Source organism: Castanea sativa, chromosome 5, assembly GCF_040712315.1.
Source record: "Castanea sativa cultivar Marrone di Chiusa Pesio chromosome 5, ASM4071231v1".
NCBI classification, from domain to species: domain Eukaryota; kingdom Viridiplantae; phylum Streptophyta; class Magnoliopsida; order Fagales; family Fagaceae; genus Castanea; species Castanea sativa.
Genome location: NC_134017.1, coordinates 74,226,241 through 74,247,787, shown reverse-complemented (window position 1 = coordinate 74,247,787; position 21,547 = coordinate 74,226,241). Strand labels below are relative to the sequence as shown.

Below are 21,547 nucleotides of genomic sequence, written 5' to 3'. Positions count from 1 at the left end.
GTTTATGAATGAATGACCCCTTTCAAAAAAAGGCATTACACACATAGTGGGCTTGAATGGCATTTTTGGCGAAACATTTTTGCATAATTTTCTCTCACATTTTCTCCTCAATTTGGAGAGATTGTGTTTTGTAGGCTTGGAGGGAAAACTCTTAAGCCCCACCAAAATTCTCTACCCTTCCCCCTCCCAACCAAACACCTCTCCCAACAATTTTTTCTTCTTTTTTTCCTTCCTCCCTTTTTTACCTCCAACCAAAACATCCTTGGTGTAATATCCCAATTTCCAGTCCTTTGGTTGTTTGAAGCTAGCTAAGGCCGTTCAAGGCATCAAGCAGCTCTCATTTTAGCTTTGGCTAAGGATCTAGACCACTTAATATTGGAGGTGATAAGTGCTGCTTATTGCATGGATGCATCATTGGCCAATAGAGATCTTGTTTAAAAATTGTAGAGTAAATTGTGAATGGAAGCGGAAGGAACTAAGGAAGTAAGTTTGTGTTTAAAAAAATCTTGTCACATAGAAAAATAGCCAAGCTTTTGAGCTGTATATATATATTTCTTGATCAAGCAAAATTGGGGTATATAAAGTAACACAAACATTAACAAATTAAATAATTGAGTGAATTTATAAATATGTGGCTCTAGACAAAAGTGGGTGACACTTAAATCGATTATGTTTTTAATTCGGAAATTACAAATGTTTAAAGATATTGACTATAAATTAAGGGTCTAAAATATATTCACTTCATTTTTGTTTTCCTTCCTCATTTTTAGTCAAGTGCAGCACAATTTTTTACCGTAAGAAATTACTTTTGTTTCCCTTCATCATTTTTAGCCAAGCACAATCTTGTAAGAAAATCTCTTCGCACAAAATTTCATAATCATTATCTATAGTTGGTGTTTTCGATACATCCTGATAGTGAATTGGTTGTAAGCAGATAACAAACTCTTAAGAGAAAAATTATCAATACTTGCCTAAAATCTGTATTATTTTTCTGATTATTGATTTTTGCTCAAATGTTATTGATATTTTTGTTGATAGGTATTAGTGGAGGAAAGGGTTAGATAGAGTTGGAATCATGGTTTTAAAAACCGAACCAAGAATCAAACCGTTTTTTTTTTTCAAAATTTCCGGTTTTTAACCGGTTTTGAGGCATTTAACCGGACCGGACTGCACCGATTTTCCCGGTTGAACTGGTTAGACCGGACGGTCCAGTCCGGTTTTTAAAACAGTGGTTGGAAACATAAACACGACACCACAAAATATATATTACCAGTAGGTTATCCCTTTAAACCCACACATTACTGATTTCCATTTGCTATTGAGTCTGTAACCCACTGCCCCCTCAGTCATGTTAAGCAGCCTTTAAAGGCAAGCCCAGGCTAGCTAGAGTCACACCCGTTGAGTTTTTTGTTGGGCCGAAGTCTGCAAGGGTGAATTGCCTAGAAAAACAAATTAATCTAGGCCCATTAACGTTTTGGACTTAATGGGGAGACCCATAATGGCCTAAAATGAGTTTTAGCAAAACCCCACTCTAATTTGGGCTCCGCGTAAACTCTGAAATCTGCGGAAGACATATACCACATAACATCAATACGTACCATTGTTCTTTCAAGCACCCGCACCAAGCCCTTTCTCTTTCGATGGGTTTTAAAAGGCACTGCCACCTTCTTCAGATTCATAAGATTTCTATCTTCGAAAGAAGTAATTAATTTTCAGGAACACTGTTTATTGCCGGTCATCAGAATCCCTCTCCATGTCTCCTTTCCACGCATACATATATTCTATCTCTTTATTGGATTTTACTCTCACATTATTAAAATGTGTTATTGGCCCAATTAAGTATAGGGAATAAAGTGGTTCCGGTTAATTCTATAGTTAAAATCTTTGATGGTTGTATAAGAGATCTGGGATTCAATCTCTGTTTACACCAAAAACTTTAATTATTTATATTTATTTAAAATACACTTTCAATAAAGAGGTATAATCAAAAGCGGATGCTATATGTTAAAACTCTAAAAAAAAATATAGTACTCAATGTTTTCTTTCTATATTGGATTGTGCATAATATATCATTAGCATGTAACTTCATGCAAATGCATGGACGCATTTAAAATTATACAAAATTTTTTATTATAAAAATATAAATAATTAGTCAAATTATTATTAAAAAAACATATAACACATACATTCATGCATACGTATAGATACATTATAAATTAAACACAATTTTTATCATAAAATATAGATAATTAGTCAAATTATTTTTTAAAAGTAAATATAAGTAGTCACATATTAAAATTCTTAACTAAATTTAATACTACTTATGATAATTTTTTTCTAATTTTTAATAAGATAGAACATATCGTGATTTTTTTTCTTCAGAAAAATGTGGTGATTTTTATTGAGCATATGTAATTATTATTTCTTTTTAATTTTATAATTCATTAATATTAGATTCCTAGTATTTTGCGTTCATTAACTCACTTGACACAAAAATTAAAAAACTTAAGTAGATACATAGCACATGCTTAAGTGGATAATTATGGTGTAGTCCCCATATAAATTTAGACACATGCAAAATTGGATTATAATTTCAAATTCTAATTCAACTTTCTCTAAGTTATATATATAACTTATAAATATTTTTTTTTAGTTATATGGTTATGTTTTTTATGGTTTATTATATTGGACTTCTTGTTTTCTACACTAAATTAACTAATTTGGCACAAAAATTTTAAAAATTTAGATTAGATCAGACATGTGGTGCAAAATTAAACTCTAATTGAAATTTAATTTTTACATTAAATTAAGTCATTTAGCACGAAATTCTAAAATTTAGATTAAATGAAACACGTGGCGCAAAATTATACTTTAATTGAATTTCAATTTGAAATTTAATTTTCTCTGCTTTATCTATTATTATATATATACATATAGACTAAAGCATTTAGTTGGTGAAAACCACTTAATATTAAGGGTGGCAAAATTTGACACGACCCGCGAACCCGACACGACACGACACGAAATTAGCAGGTTATAGGTTGAGGCTTAACGGGTTCGTGTCATATTCGGGTTGACACGACTAACCCGTTTAATAAATGGGTTGGGTTAGTGTTGAACACATAGAACCCGTTTGACCCGTTTAACCCGTTTAATTAAATGATATTTTACCAATATACCCTTCAAACTCTAGGTATATAAACTTATTAGTTGTTGTGATTTATTTTCTTTGACATATTGTGCTTGATTATTTGTGATATTGGGATATGCTTTAATTTTGAATGATTATTTGTGATGCAGTTACTTGTTAATTCTGAATTTTATATTAAAAATATTTATTTGTTTGTTTTTTCATTAATTTTTATTTTTCATTTTGATAAAATCTGATAAACAGGTCGACACGACTGACCTGTTTAATAAATGGGTCGTGTTAGGGTTGAGGAATCTTGACCCGTTTAATAAACATGTCGGGTTAGTGTTGATCTATGTAGTCGAATACTCATGACTTGACACGACACGAACCCGACACGCGAACACGAATTGCCACCCCTACTTAATATATTTAGTCAGCATTCAACAACAACATACTAAATGAGCTGGGTGTGATAAAAGTATTTCTTTCAATATAATGATGATTTTAAAAAAAATTGCTAAATGGGGTGTTTTTGAGATCATTCATCATTGTCCTATTCACTTTCTAATTCGTTAATTTGTGTGTGTGTGTGTTTTTTTTAATAATCTGGACTTTCATTAAAGGAACAAAAATTAAGAAACAACAAAAGAACAATCTTGTACCAAAAAAAAAAAAACAAAAGAACATTCAACCCTACAAAAGCAAAAACATGGGCTATATCATTACAGACTTTACTAATTCAACAAAATTACAACTCAAAAAACTCTTACTAATTTCTAAACTATTTCTGATGAAGATGGAGATAGACCACTGTACTTGCTTTTCCTTTGAACACATAGGCACTAGAGATTTGATACAAATTTTTGCATCCCCTTCCACAATAATTCTATTCCATTCTTTCTTTTTAATTTGTTCTTCTTTGACATGTATAGAAGTATATGAAGTTTGATTAACTATCGAGGGAGTAAATTTGGTACCGAAGATTGTTTTATTTTGGCCAAGGGAAAAAAATATTTTGATACCAGCTGATAGCAGTGTACCATTTAGGGATTACCACTATTTAAATTCTGTGGCTTTGCTTATAGTTATAGCCTATAGGTTTTCTTAGTTCCTATAGGTAGGTGGGATATGCTAAGAGGTGTATATGAGAGATAGATGGCTGTGTATATTGTAACCAAAAAATGAACATGGCGAAGAGGGGTAGGGGTATTAAATATCCCACTCTCACATTGGAAGTGAACCCATCTGATTTGGTCAAAGGAGTGAGTGTGCACATATTACTGAGTACCAAAATACTACTCTAACATGTGGTTAGAATTTCCCTTGAAAAAAAAAATCAACATATGGGGCTCTAATATAGTCAAATGGAAGTCATTTATTATTTATTTAGTTTTGGGTAAGGTCTCCATTACCCCTTAAAACAGCATGACCATATTTTCAAGTGTATAACTACAGGGACAAATTCTCTTGGGGCGTGTTAAGCTATCTATTGTTCCAAAAGCTTAGTAATTTAACATGGTATTAGAGCGTTAAATATTAAATTTGATATTTTTCTCCTTCACTCTACCTTCTATTTTAAATCTCATATATTTGGTATCACCTATTAAAAAGGAGTTTAAGTCCACATGTGAGGGGGATTGTTAGAGGTATGTGGTTAAATTATTAAATTTATCATATCCCAATAGTTTAAACTTTTGGGATAATTGATAATTTATTAGCGAATTTTTAAAATGCTAGTTAGAGATTTTAAATTCAATATCTCACAAATCTCATGAGCCTTAGAAACTACTAGATTAACACTTTGAATAAATTTGCATGGTCATCCCAAAATAGGTCATGATCTAGAAGCAAGACAGTCAAAGGTGGAGCTACCTCAAAATCTATATTTTTATATTGTATAACAATAGAAGCGTAGTATTTAATATTGTGATACCCTAATTGCGGCACCTCATCCATCACATCATCATTTTATTTATTTATTATTTACATATTAAAAATATGAATAGATTGACTTTAACCATTCATCTTGGGTGCAGTTTTAATTATGCATATAACTTTGTCTTTACATATTTATCTACTTTAATTTAAATGTTTATAACTAAGCATTGAAATCAATGAAGAATAAATAAATAAATAAACTTTCCTTTACATATTCTTCTTCTTCGATTTAGATATTTACACAATTTTTTCCAAATTTTTCCTCTATCTTTTTTTTCCCTCTTGACTTGTACTCTAGGTTTTTTATTTAAAGGAAAATGAGTCACAATTATCATGTATAAGGCTACAACTGACACTTCTACTTATCAGCGACCTTGCATGGGTCAAAGTCTTCTTAAAAATTTTGAATTTAATTATGCATTCTTGCAATTTTTGCATTCAACATAAATTATATTTCTTAATTTTGTTTTATTTGTTGTTTACAAATGATATATTCTCATGAGAAAAATAAGTAAAATCCTGAAATACAATAAAGTATTTTCCTCCAATTCTTTCTTCTCATCTCTTATTCCAACTTAGGTCTTAATGTCACATAAGAGCATCCATAGCATTGAAGCTATTTTTTTAGTTATTTGGCACCACAAAAGTTACTTTATCTATTTTATCTAGTCATTTTACAAAACATCCAGCAGCAGTGGATCTATTTTAGCTTTTAACATAATAAATAATATAAACATCACAATAAAATAATATCTACTACAATAAAATAATACATCCCACCACCACTTCTTACAGCCCACCACCACCACCCTGCCCACAGTCTATTCCTACCGCCACCACAACCACCAAAATCAGCCCACAACTACCTAAGAAAATCAACCCACAACCACAAAAATAAAACCCATAGAGCTTCAATCACAAACCCAACAATTCGAAACTAGAAAAATTCCATGAACCCTGAAAAATTCTAGCAACAAGGAGTGAGCGGAGAGTGGAAGGCTTCAGCAGAGGGTGGATCGACCGGTGAGTAGTGAACGGAGTTGGGTCAGCAAGTGGGTCGGTCGGTGAGAGTTTTTGCTTCATGGAGATGGGTCAGCGGCGGAGCTTCGACGATGGTGAGCTTTGGAGCAACGGTAGAAAGGAGAAAAGGCAAAAAAATGAGGGTAAGGCCGGCGAGAGTTTGAGCTTGAGAGCTAATTTGAGGAGAGAGGGAGAGAATGAGAGTGACGGGTAGAAAGAGAAAAGAAATAAAGAATAATAAAAAAATAAGTAAAGAAGTATTATTTTAATATGTGTAGGAATTAAAAAAATATTTTAAAGTTTTAGCTTCACCTTCCGTACGAAACCAAAAGTAGCTTCGTACGGAAGCTTGAAGCTAAAAAACTTTAGCTTTACATACATCGATGTAGAGCTTTTTTTGTGTTTTGGTGAAGCTAAAATAGCTATAGAGCTATTTAACTCCACTGTTGTAAATGCTCTATGAGGTGTTAAAGCAAATCTTTTTGCACTTTGGTTTTAAACTATAGTTTTGTTTAGTTTTATTAATTTTTTAGATAAATTATCAATGTTTTAAATTGTAGAAAGAAAAAAAGAAAAGATTGAGAAAGCTAGAAAAAATTAAAAGGGAAATTTCTAATTTCTAACATGCTTTTAATTCATGCACAAAATGTTATAAATAATTGTTATTAAGAAATGGATAATTTCCGTAACATACCATTTTCATGGATGCAGGATCCTCTAGATTTCCTAAGATACTCTACCAATAGATTTCTTTAAATCCTAACCATTCTTTAATGATTTAATGGTCTTGATTTTGCCATGTCAACATTCTACTAATAATATTCTTAAAATAATAAAATAATGTTACAAATAAAACAATTAAGATTGTTGTTAGTAGAATGCTGACATGACAGAATCTATACTATTAAATCATTAAAGAATGGTTAAGATTTAAGGAAATTTATTTGATAGAGTACTCTAGGAAATCTAGAGGATCTGAATCCCATTTTCATTCTAGAGAAAGATTACATTTTTGTGTTAATATAGGAACGATATGAATATATATATATATATATATATATATATATATATATATATATATATATAATTTTCATGCACATTGTACATGTTAGTGACTGATTATTATTAATAGCAATACACAAACATATCCACAATAGCAATAAACATGACCATAAATATTAAAACTAATAATGATGGTAATCATGATGATGATACTACTTGATTGTGATTTTGGTTTTCAAGCAATGTGTTTAACCTTTTGCCTTTACTATTTATTTATTTTAGAAATATTTATGTTCATGTTTATTGCTATTAGTTTTATGTTCATGTTTATTTCTCTTTCTTTCAATATAAAAGAGGAACTATTTTTCTCAATAATTATGTTTATGATGTTTATTTATTTTTTTTGGGATACATTTATGATGTTTATTAATAACAATGTTTTATAAATTCATTGTAGGTTGGAAAGGGTGCATCAGAATATGAATAATCAATTATTCTTTAGTCATGCATTTTTGGATTTAATAATTTGGACTTGAAATGGTAAACCCAACTAATGTGCTTGGCAGTGAAAAATTAAATGGACTAGTTGATATCAATTGTGGTTGCATTTATATCTGAGAAATTAAATACCTTGTACAACTCCAATTTTTCTAATGAAGAATAAAAAAAGATACTTTTATCAATAAAATATCTTTTAATAGCATTAAAAAGTTGGCCACCATTACAGAAGCCAATGGTAGAAATCCAAGCATAAGGTTGGCGCTATTTCCTAAGTGGTAGAAACTTTTTTTTTTTTTATTTTATAAAAAGAGAGATGGGTCTCATCATGGCAAAGCCTACAAAACATTTTTTTAAAATACATAACAGTCGAGAAAATGATAATAATTTATGAGATCCATCTTATTAATAATATTAACAAGGTCGATGCTTCTCCAGAGATGATCCCCTCATAAATCCCTACTCTTGCATTTATTTTTTATAATTTTTTTTACCACTCTAGGAATTAAATAGAGCAATTTTCTTCTACTTACACCTAGATGAGCTCTAGTCAACCATAAAATACTTTTTGTTAAGATGATAATATTTTCTTATGGTTAGGTATGATTTTTTTTCAATTATATATATATATATATATATATATATATATATATATATATATATATATATATATCTCTCTCACTAATGAGTGCTTTTTAGGAGCATCATTCTACCAATAACAATACACATAAACATGAAGAAAACAAACTTAAAAATCAACTTAAGTTAAAAACTAAAGATCACCCTAAACTTCCAAGGATCGGCTGATATATCTTTAATTGTTACATAAAAATCTTATTTTGAGTTTAAAAAAAGAAGAAGAAAGATTAAAAATAATGATCATAGTGATACTCCGTGATTGTGATTGTATTTATAAAAAATACCGATAAGCCTCCGTCAAAATGGTATTTCAAATATATATTATTTGTGGGGTCATGGATTTTGGGTTTGGCCGAGAAGCATGGGTGGTCCTGGTCCGAGGAGTACTATCTCCTCGGACAAAGCTAAAACGTAAATCTAGTATAAATCCTAATGATCAAGGATGACCTTCCAAGAAGTTCTAATGATAGCAACGAGTATCATGAACGTACAAGAGGGATAAGGACTCAAAAATATCTAAGGGAAAGCTGCTACCACCGCATTAATGAGGAAGTGACCTCTGAACAGTATTATGGCAGCCTTACAGCCACCCCAGAAGACTTTTAGAGGGGGATGATGGGACAAATATCAGCATAAACCATCAACTGTCCACAGGTAGTCCACATGTAGGGTAAGGATGAAGGGGGAGATGTAATATAAATAAGGGTAGAGATCCCAGAGAGAGGGGACGGAAAAAGGGGAAGAGAAAGCACTGTAGCAACCTCAACAACTCCTGCAACCGTGGTCATCCAATATATGCTAAGAACAGAGCTCCTCGGATTGTGCCGAGGACAAACTTTCTTGCACAAACCGGGTACAATTCATGTTGGCTCATCATCCAAAACCATACTAATTGCTATCCACGCACTAAAACCTAGCTCTTTGACCCACTCTCTACAAATTTATTGTATTGGGTTCACTGGGCCAAGATCCCTTACATTTTGGGCTTGGTCTGAAAATTGTGTCCCCACAATTGGCGCCGTCTGTGGGAAGAGCTTGTGTAATAGTGAGTGCAACGGTTAAATATGATGGGCTCAGGCCCCACAGCAGTCATTGGGGAAAGCCATTATGGTGGCCAGTTTACTATGTGAGCAAGTCACTACGTAGGGCACACACGATTGTTGTCCTAACTTAGCTTCCGCTCAGGTCTATACGACAAAGTGTGGATTATATGGGGAGGATGGCTAAATGGGGCACAGTTCTGGGGGCTTTTGACATCAAGTACATGCCTCGTACCTCTGTCAGGGGCCAGGTCCTCGCGAATTTGGTGGCCGAGTTCGCTGAACCTCCATTGGAGGAAGTGGCAGCAACATATGAGCAATTCAATGGGGCTTTGCGACGGGGCTAGTCCTTGAAGGTATATATATTGATATCTTCTAAATCTTTTGAAGTGGTTAAACAGAACCTTAGCTATGCCGGGTCCTCGGACCTCCTGCTTTGGGGAAATTAACACACACTGGCATCTTTTGAAGTGGTTAAACAGAACCTTAGCTATGTCGGGTCCTCGGACCTCCTGCTTTGGGGAAATTAACACACACTGGCATCTTTTGAAGTGGTTAAACAGAACCTTAGCTATGCCGGGTCCTCGGACCTCCTGCTTTGGGGAAATTAACACACACTGGCATCTTTTGAAGTGGTTAAACTACACCTTTGCTATGCCGGGTCCTCCTGACCTCTTTGCTTTGGGGAAATTAACACACACTGTCATCTTTTGAAGTGGTTAAACAGAACCTTAGCTATGCCGGGTCCTCGGACCTCCTGCTTTGGGGAAATTAACACACACTGGCATCTTTTGAAGTGGTTAAACAGAACCTTAGCTATGTCGGGTCCTCGGACCTCCTGCTTTGGGGAAATTAACACACACTGGCATCTTTTGAAGTGGTTAAACAGAACCTTAGCTATGCCGGGTCCTCGGACCTCCTGCTTTGGGGAAATTAACACACACTGGCATCTTTTGAAGTGGTTAAACGGAGAACCTTAGCTATGCCGGGTCCTCGGACCTCCTGCTTTGGGGAAATTAACACACACTGGCATCTTTTGAAGTGGTTAAACAGAACCTTAGCTATGCCGGGTCCTCGGACCTCCTGCTTTGGAGAAAGTTAACACTTCATGACATTCTCTCTTCAAAGTGTTTAAACTATAACTCGATCATGCCTCGGTCCTCGACTCGTATGATGTGAGAAAGTTAACACTTCATGACATTCTCTCTTCAAAGTGTTTAAACTATAACTCGATCATGCCTCGGTCCTCGGACCAGATGATGTGAGAAAGTTAACACTTCATGACATTCTCTATTCAAAGTGTTTAAACTATAACTCGATAATGCCTAGGTCCTCGACTTCGTATGATGTGAGAAAGTTAACACTTCATGACATTCTCTCTTCAAAGTGTTTAAACTATAACTCGATCATGCCTCGGTCCTCGGACCGGATGATGTGAGAAAGTTAACACTTCATGACATTCTCTTTTCAAAGTGTTTAAACTATAACTCGATCATGCCTCGGTCCTCGGACCAGATGATGAGAGAAAGTTAACACTTCATGACATCTCTCTTCAAGGTATTTAAACTATAAACTTGATCATGTCTCGGTCCTCAGACCACATACTTTGGGGAATTATCATTCCACAACATCTATTTGTTTCTCACTAAGTGTCAAGACAGGCCCAAGATTATAACCAAATCCTCAGATTGGTAGCTCTGAAAGGAGCAATTCACAGTATAAATATGGGGTGCCTGAAACGACACTCCCACAGGTGTAAATCAAAGGATCACAGCAGAATCGACTCTTAAGAATTCAAAACCCCACTTTTCTCCTCGGATGCGAGGAGAAAACCGGAGTTTTGAGGGGCTATTGTGGGGTCATGGATTTTGGGTTTGGCCGAGAAGCATGGGTGGTCCTAGTCCGAGGAGTACTATCTCCTCGGACAAAGCTAAAACGTAAATCTAGTATAAATCCTAATGATCAAGGATGACCTTCCAAGAAGTTCTAATGATAGCAACGAGTATCATGAACGTACAAGAGGGATAAGGACTCAAAAATATCTAAGGGAAAGCTGCTACCACCGCATTAATGAGGAAGTGACCTCAACGCATTATGGCGGCCTTACAAACCCACCCCTGAAGACTTTAGAGGGGGATGATGGGACAAATATCAGCATAAACCATCAACTATCCACAGGTAGTCCACATGTAGGGTAAGGATGAAGGGGGAGATGTAATATAAATAAGGGTAGAGATCCCAGAGAGAGGGGACGGAAAAAGGGGAAGAGAAAGCACTGTAGCAACCTCAACAACTCCTGCAACCGTGGTCATCCAATATATGCTAAGAACAGAGCTCCTCGGATTGTGCCGAGGACAAACTTTCTTGCACAAACCGGGTACAATTCATGTTGGCTCATCATCCAAAACCATACTAATTGCTATCCACGCACTAAAACCTAGCTCTTTGACCCACTCTCTACAAATTTATTGTATTGGGTTCACTGGGCCAAGATCCCTTACATTTTGGGCTTGGTCTGAAAATTGTGTCCCCACATTATTAATGAAGATTCAATGTGACATAAACATATCTAGCGAAATGCTGGAAGAATGAAATTGATTGGACATAAAATTCATGATTGTAATTATAAGATATTTTAGAGATCTTTTTTCCGTCAATTCCATTAAAAGCAAAATTGGGAATTCAACAGAGTTTGAACAAAGATTTACAAGTTTTAATAAGACGGTTGGTACATTGTAAAGGAATTTTAAAGGATTATAAAGCTGCACAAAATATGAGGTTAAAACTAGTAAAAGGAATTCAACAGATTGAACGGAGTCAAATCATAGGGAATACTTGTAATTTATAGTAAATTCCAATAATGAGGTTAAAAATTTCATAAAAATAAAAATTTCCTCATAAAATGAGAACAAAATATGCAAGTATATCATAGAAGAAATACAAATATTGGGGTTTAAGTTAAGTGGTAATGACATCTTTTTTTATATATTACTGCGGTTTGAATCTCACCTTACCCTTCACCACTATCCAACTACTTTTTTTAAATTATAAAAAAGGTCCAATTAGCATTCAAATTTTTTAAATTAAATTAAATTATTTAAAATATTCAATATATATTATGTAACTGATTTTATTAAGTTTTTTTTTTTTTTTAAATACAATCGGAGAGAAGGTATTTAATTAAAACTAATGATCATTCAATCAAGAACCTCCCTTGATATTTACGTCTTTATTTTTAAATATTGCATAATTTAATTAATATTTTGATATTATAATCTGACCACCCAAATAAAAATTCCTGAATCCGCCTTAGACCATCAAAACTTATTGTAAATATGTATATACTTTCCTGCCATTGGTTGTAAACTTGTAATAGTACATGGCTTTCAGTAATATTTGTTACACCTCTGCTTGATTTAAAAAATGGGATCCATAAATACACTTCTTCCAATAGCATTTTGAAATAATATTTTCTCAAAAGATTGTCTTACTAAAGTCCATCTTTCTTAGATAAAATAAAAGTACTCAAATTGGATGAAAGATCTGTATTGAACCAAATTTGATGTGAGACTAGATTCAAACGGCTATGACAAACTTTGGAATTTGGGCTTGTTTTAAATTTCAACTTAGTGGACGTGGTCCGGCCTTAAAACCTGTGGGCTAGGCTTGGATTGCATGCGTGCTATGAATACAGACAGGACGAAACTGCAAATTTGTGGTCATGTGAAGCAACCTTTAAAGGCTAGCCCAGGCTAACAAGAGTCAAACCCATTGAGTTTTTTGTTGGGCCCAAACCTGCATGGTTGATGTTGCCTAGAAAACAACGTAATCTAGCCCAACGAAGTTTTGGACTTAATGGATAGCCCATAATGGCCTAAAATGAGTTTTAGCCGAAACTCCACTCTGATTTGGGCCCGCGTATATCATCCGTATAAAACTCTACATTTGATTTGAGAAACTCAGAAATCACCAGAAGACATATACAACAGATTATCAATACGAATCGTTTTTCTTTCAAGCACTTGTTCTCTTTTGATGAATATTAAAAAAGCACTGCCATCTTCTTCAGATTTATGAGATTTCTATCTTTGAAGGAAGTAATTAATTTTCAGGAACACTGTCGTTTATTTAATTTGTCACTTGTTCATGACAAAAAGACAAAAAGTTAGTATATTTAAAAAATAAAAATAAAATAGTTTGCTTGTTTGCTTTTTATTTATTTATTTATTTTAAATCAAAAAAAAAAATCTGAGATAAAAAGAAAAGCAAAAGACAAAAAGCAAAAGTGATTTTTGCCAAATTTACACAGGTCAATCTCTCATTTTATCTATAACTTAAGGTTTTGACCTGGCACCAACTTTGCTGACGTTTGGAACAACTTGGTCACCATGCACGTTATGTGGATTATAGGAAACGAATTGCTCAAACCATTGTACACAACAAAATTTCACAATACTCTTAGTTTTTAATTATTATAAAAATATTATGACAATTTATTATGTTCTTAATTAGCATAACTCTTATATATTTGCCTTTGTTTATTGGCTATTGGTTGTCAAATTATTCACTTAAAAAAGTGAGATAAAATTTGGTTTAAAATTATTTGCTTAAAGTTGGTAATGTCTAACCTTTAAACAAATAAGTTAGCCAAAAAGACTTATGCCATATTTATATGATAATCATAGGGTCACAGTTGACGTAACGTGCTAATCAAGTTTTCAAACCAGAATTTAAATAGATAGACCGATATATGAAGCTACATTGGAGAAAAAAATAATTTTATTGAATTGATAGAATGGCCATCAAAAAGAGAAAGATATTCATTAGAAGAACACACATGGAAACCACATTTTTTGTTCTTTTTTTATGGAAAGAAGAAGAGGGTGGGTTTCAAAGCTAGAGATTCTACATTTCACTAACAAAAGCTTCCTCAATACAAAACAACCCAATCCGACCAGGACAACAATAAGAAAAGACAAGATGCCCTAGAACAAGTACAACAAATCAACAATAACTAATTAAATTCTTGGTGCAATTTCTTCAAAGGAACCTAATAAAATGTTTAAAATTCACTAACAATGGCTTCCTCCAATAATTCTCTTGAGCTTTCCATCAATCCAGGGCTCAACCTAAACATGAGAGTACAAAATTCCATCTCATTCAAAGCCCCATCACCATCCAAATCTCCTTCTCTAAGCATACACATTAGCTCCTCATCACTCATGCCTTGCAATCCCAACAAAGCTGAGTTCCTCTTCAAGCTCTGAAATGTGATCACACCCTTCTCTTCATCCATCAACAACCGAAAACCATTGCCTAGCTCCTTCATAAACCCTTCAGCTCCCAATTTCTCCACCATGGCTGGAAAGAAATCTTCAAACACAACCCCATTTCGTGACCCCATTGATGATCAAGCTAGTATACACGTAAGCAAATCAAAGATCCTTTTGTGTACAACACGTTTTTGATTGCTTGAAGCTTGGTTTGTATGGAAAGGTTACTGGGTTGGGGGTCAATATATATACATGGGGGATCAATGAAAGAATTCAAGAAGAAGATCTCAAAAGAATTAAAAAGGAAATTGAAAGGAAGTGTTGGAGGAAAGAGGGTCGCTGAGGATGACAACAAAGGTACAGATAAGATTGAGTTTTTGTTTTGTGAAAAGAGGTTATATTACCGGCATTTTGCTCTGTATAAATCTCCTTCCTCGAAGTTGCATGGAAAGGTACCTGTTGGTCATCATGGCAAGCATTTTCCTACAATAAATATATATATAAATAAATATATATATATATAACTTGGTTTGGGGGTATCAATTTTTTTTACAAAAGTGCCATCCTACCTCCCCAAAAAAAAAAAGGGGATAAACTTTTTTTAATTGTATTATTTTTGACTCAGCAGTAATTGTCAAATCAGAAGCCACTCCTTGGGGTTTGGACACGTAATTTGAATTTTTAAAAAAGCGAGAACGCACAATGAAGTTTAATATGACAAGAAACAATAATGCTAATTATTAGGAAAAGAAAAGGTAATCTTACCAGGTCTTCCCATAATTTTAGATATACGTATTGGATTGGCTTGATTTATAACAACAATTATAAGAAAGAGATATTCTGTTGAAAAGATAGTTTCATGCTGTTAAACCTTACCTCAATTATTTTTTTAACTAATTGTTTGTTTTGGTTTTCTTAATTTAGAAGGAAAATACATTTGTTTTTCTAGTCAAAGAAGTAATTTAGCATTTTTTTTTGTCTATAAAAAGGATAAGAATTGCTTTTAAGGATTCAACAACTTTGACTCAAGTGGATGTTCACTTGGGTGAGAAATAATGTAGTAGGTTGTTTTGATAATGATAATTTGATGGTTGCTCTCGAAAATTTGAACTCTAAATATTTTCGTTGGCTGTTAGATATACTCGGAAGTATTAATAAAATTACACGGCTCTTAATTGACAATATTGTATTTAGACTTTAACAAAATTAGAAATTCATGATATATTTACATGTAGTGGGATTTGGGGTAGTCTTCTTTTTATTGTAAGATTTAAGAAGTATATAGTTCATATTATTTATAATTAATAATATCAAACACATTGCATAATATAGGGATAATAAGGATGCATTTGTATAAGCTATTACAAAATAGCATTTTGAGCTTAAAATAATGTTAGTAAAAAATTTATGAAAAGTTTTTGTTGGGAAATAGTGTTTTAGATTTTACAAACACACTTTTATTTGGTCCCCAAATTTCCTAACCAAACATTATCTAATAAAATCTTAATTCCAAAATTTTTAAAGTCTGTTTTGTAGAAAAATTTGAGTAATATTATTTGAGTACTTTTAATATATATATATATATATATATATATATCAAAAAAAATTATTTAAAATATAAAAATGCAATAAAACTAACCCAACAAACCGGGCTTAAAATTCTATTTCTTTGCAAGTCAGGCCTTCCTTTGATAACGACAAAAACTCTAGCGGGGTCTATTTCTCTGCAAGTAATGCCTCCCTATGATAACGACAAAAATTAACGGTCTAAAATAACCTGATCTCAAAGCCAACAAATTCCAAGGGGGATGTTGAACACTTGGGAATCATGCATGCATAAAAATCAGGAATTAATAGACACATAGTCATAGTCAATTAGTCATAGTCATTGTCATAATAATGATAGGCAGAGTAGTTTTAAGGCCGCAAATTATTTCATAATTTTTTTATTATAATTTTTTTGATAAATTTATTATAATTTTAACATGATAGATTGTGAGTAGTTAATTATCACTTACACATAAATTTACTATTTTTTTACCAATTATACTCTGTTCTATTATAATTTTGATAAAAAATTATGAAAAATTATGTGACGTTAGACTTTTCTTCACGGGCATATTTACCCAACACTTATTTTTCATTTTCATCATTAATAGCTTTAAATGCTAGTGTCCATTTACTTAATGAATGCTGATCAAAGGTACGGGCAATGTGGGTTTTTTGATTTGGTTAGGAGCCTATCGCGATGTTTCGATGAAGATGGGGATTGTTCAGGAGCTATTAAGTTTAGCGACCCCGATTTCCAATGACCCATGACACATATATCTATACAAATATATGGACCTACTATTATTGGTCCATCCAAGTGTAACTTTTTGCTTGTGGTGGGTTTCTTCTTTTTTTGGCCAAATTGTGACAGGTCAATTAAAATCCACATTATTCCTCTGCTTGACAAATTTCAAATTGAGGCAGTCAATTCAATGTACCACCACCAAGGTAAGTGACAATCGGGTATGTTCATTTCATCTTTGGAGGAAGTCACATAGAAAGTGGGGGAGGAAGGGGAGGTCTTGGCCCCCTAAAATTTTAAATTTTTTTCCGTAACATAGAGTTTTTTTTTTTTTTTTTTTACACTTTTTATAGGTTGTTGCAAAAATTTTTGACGGTTCTCTCAAAAGATTATTATGGAGCACAATTTTGATAGGACATATAGAGTTTTCTATTGTATATTATTTGCGCATGTGATACATGGTATAAACTTGGTAAATAAATTAAGATTTTGTTAATGTGTACTCTAAGGGCATACAATAATTAATCATTTTGAAAAATATTTTCTCGATAATTGAAAAAGTATTAACAGTTTTTCAATTTTCAAAAAAATATTTTAAAAAATAATTAATTATTGTGTGCTCTAAGGGCACGCGTTAACCGAACCCAATAAATTAATATAATCCATATGTGCATGATTAGAAACATCAATAGTGATGTATAGTGACAACCCTAGGATGGGTCTAAAGGTGATTTGGAGAACTTTAATCAACTTGGGGAATAGTTAAAGTGATTGAGAAGGAATGCTAGCAGAGGTAGAATAGAGATTTCAAAAGATTCAAATCTCGGTTCTTGATAACAAGTTTGGAGCTTATGATTGGATTCCACTTTTTGCCACTTGGCTCCACTTGTTTGGTGGGTCAATAAATGATCTATTAACCTATTTAAAAGAAATAAAAGATTTAAATATTAAATAATGTAATATGACTAAGAGCGTTGTAGCTCAACTTTATTAATTTTACCTAAATAACATAGCTTACCGTAATTTATTTAAAATGAAATCATCATGACATTTCCAATACAAAAATCCATGCCTTCTAGCACTCTGATTCTTGTCAAAAATCAGATTGACAAGGGAAGTCATGGTAGGGGAGATAAATCCAAGGCATAAGAGGTATATTTCCCGCCTTCTTAGCTAGGTCATCAACCTCATTCAAGAGTTGGAATTTCAACCCTGGCCCTGGCCCAAGGATGAGCAAAATATTTCATTGTCGGTGACGTAGGCATCCAAGGAAGGGGTTGCAAGGCACCTTCAGACATGCTCTCTTAAAAAATTATTAGTTAATAATTTTGTATACAATAGGATTATGAGATATGAGTAATTCTACTATTAAAATAATAACATTTTAATTTTGGTTTTAATTAAAATTAACATTTTAATTTTGGTATATCAATAACCTTTGGAATCCATTGCTTGATGGATACATCCCTTGGTGAACCACGATGCTAAGTTATGACTGAATCCCTTGCTTATGTCTTCCTACTCTTTGAGTTGAATAAAAAAAAAAAAAGAGAAAGAAAATTTTCACCTCAAGGTTGAACTGAGTTTTAAATCTCACTTTCTTTTATCAAGTACATTCTTTGAAGCATTTTTCCTTTTTATTATATATTATTTTTATTGGTAAGTTATACACGTAGTTAGTGTATCTTAAACATATCTCACCTTACTATAAAAGGGTAGGGGGTTTCATTTAAGTTGAAACTCATAGATAAAACAAGAAAATCAAGATATCCAGGCGAGTAATATTACTCAAATGAAATCATTAAAAAAAAGAAAGATATTACTTAATTGAGTTCCTTATTTTTATTCATGTGATTTATATCCTTTCATCTAAAACATAATTCACTACAAATTTAAGATCTTTGTTAATTAGTTGATAACTTTACACAAAACAATGATGCTACTAAGAATAGAATTGATATAAATTATGAGATGTTATGAAAAGGAAAAAAGTTACACAACATAAAGTAACTCTCTTATTTTTTAAAACCCTATCTTAGAGTCTTGCATGATTCCATTGAGATCTTATTACAATTTAATTACTTTTTACTATTTAACAATTCAATTACTTGACGTGTAATTTAGAGACACACCCAAATACAAAATATACTTCAAATGTTACATTATAATTAGAGCACATTAATTCATTTTTTTAGCAAGTACTCATAATTCTCAACTCTTATATGCAAAAATTGTAATCTAATCACAAATTAACATTAAGGTATATTGTAAAATTGAGTATACCCTCATGCACACTTATAAATTCAAATATATAGTTTTTTTTAAAGAAAAAAAATTCAAATATATAAGTTTTTTCATGTTCCAATTTCCAAAGCAAATTTTTTTTGTTTGTACGGTTTAAGCTTAATTGGTGTTGTATGGTTAAAAACGACACTAAAATCTTGACTGGCTCCTTCCAAAAGCATGATGTGAACCATATGTCAGGTTTTTCTTTTGACTACTAAAACATTACCGATTTAGACTTATGGTTTGGATGTACTGTCAATAGTAATTTCAGCACTTATGGAAAGTATATTTCAGTCCAAGAAACTGACCATCAAAAGGAGTTACCACTACAGACAGGAAACTTTGTGCAGAGCCACAAACGGACGGCTTCCTTCAGCTTCTATATCACTTGTGTCTTTGGATGGCCACTTTCCTAGAAAACTCCCTGCATATTCATAAATAGATTAGTGCATAGCATAGAAAGAGGCTTGATGTACACATCTATGGTCAAAGGTTGAGTCAAATTTAGACTTTTGTAGCTTCTTTTTTGGTTGAAAAAAACTTATTTAACTAATTAAGAGTTATTTTACCAAAATTTTACATTAAGAGAGGGTTTGGATACACGTCGGTGTCTCCGTCCAAACCCTTTTCGCTTTTTTTTTTTTTAATAGACCAGCGCTAAGTGCACTGTTCATGGGACATGAACAGTGCACTAAGGCATATGAACAGTAAAAAAAGAGTAAACAGTAATTTTTTACTCATTTAAAAATTATTTTGCTACAGTGTTTTCAGTTTTCAGTTTTCAGCAATAAGTTCTATCCAAACAGACCCTAAGTGTGCATTTGAATACCGCTTATTTTGTTAAAAATTGAAAATAATAGAAAAATTATTTCCGGTTAATGTTCATACTAAAAATACTGTTTATATGTCTTGATGCACTGTTTATGTCCACATGAACAGTACACTAGGCGCTGATCCAAAAAAAAAAGAAAAAGAAAAGAAGCCTGACTCAGACGCTGGGCTCCAAAACACAAACCAAACGCACCCTAACTCATCCATGCTTTCACATAATTTCTTTTTTTAAATTTATTGTAATACTTATAAGTTTCATCATTAATTTTTTTTTTGGAGAGCTTTGGAGCTTATTCACATAATCTTAGGAACTACGGTTTGAATCCTCACTCTTTTTATTTATCTTAACTATAAAATTATTATAAAAAAATTGTTAGTTTTACAAATTATATATTACGAAAGGTTTTTTTATGAATTTTTTTAAACATGCATAATTATGTTCACAATGTAGTTAAACTTATGAAACTACTTGTGACCATCTCCTACCTTAAGATGTTAATTGTAAGAAATTGATGCTTGTTTGACGAAGACGACTACCTTTCACCGGAAAGTTCTTTGGGTTTTAACTTTCTTCTTATTTCTTGACAATAATAATTGTTAATTGGCTAGGTGTATAAGAAAGAATTTAGATCAAATTATTTTCATTGACATTTTGTTCTTAAAATAAATTATGTAAAAGTACAATCATAACAAGAGAAGGTGAAACTCTAAAAATTTTTAGATAGACTAGTGATGAAAATAAGTTGAGATTTTAAACTAAAATTAATAGGCCTAAGTAATTCACATCGACGTGTGTTCCAAATACTTTTTTCTTAAATCTCTTGGGGGCTTTCTTTTTCTGGTATTATTTTGCCACGCATTTTTGTTAATTTTTCATATTAAACTTTGTTTCTTTGAGAAACAATGGGTGCATCATCAAGAAAATTCCCAAACAATCCACAGAGATTTCTTTATAATGAAAGCATTATTGTTTATTAATAGTTTAACATAAATGGTTAATTTCATCGAAAAGACCCACTAACTGAGAATTGCTTCGAAGACTATTATACATTCTTAACTTTGAATTCAAGTCTTACCGTGTGTTTTGATTGGAGAGGAGAGAGGAATAGAGGAAAAAGGTGGGGAGTGATTTAAATCATTGTTTGGAATATATATATTATAAGGGAGGGGGAAAATATTTGAGGGATTTGGAGGGGCAGGGGAATTTATAGGACAGAGATTTGAATTATATTAGAAAATATTAACTTGTCAATTTTGCTCTTATAATACCAATTTATATTTACTTTAAAAAAAATTGAACAAAAAATAAATATAATTATCAATTTGTATGATATTTTATTATTTCTTCTCTTTCCATTTTAATTTTTATGACATCCAAAAAGGAAGGGATATTCTCTAATTTCTCAATTTTTAACAAGGTCAAAACAAGGGGAAGGGAGATAATCATTTTCTTCCTCTTTCCTTTCCTTTCATCCAATAATCTCTACTCTTCTCTCCCTCCAAACTTTCAAACATGTTGTCAATGGAATCTTGCATCGACCTACAACAAGATTGCTAATTAAAAATGAGTAATGTTAGAGATACGAGTTTTTTT

At 32.4% G+C, this 21,547-nt stretch overlaps 1 protein-coding gene across 1 annotated transcript; it reads right to left on the bottom strand.

Annotated features, from left to right (window-relative positions):
• Positions 1-14,031: 14,031 nt before the first annotated feature.
• Positions 14,032-14,904, bottom strand: LOC142636930 (calcium-binding protein KRP1-like). The gene has a single exon (XM_075811222.1). The coding sequence runs from the start codon at positions 14,672-14,674 to the stop codon at positions 14,333-14,335; it is 342 nt and encodes a 113-aa protein (XP_075667337.1). The 5' UTR covers positions 14,675-14,904; the 3' UTR covers positions 14,032-14,332.
• Between the last annotated feature and the right edge of the window lie 6,643 nt (positions 14,905-21,547).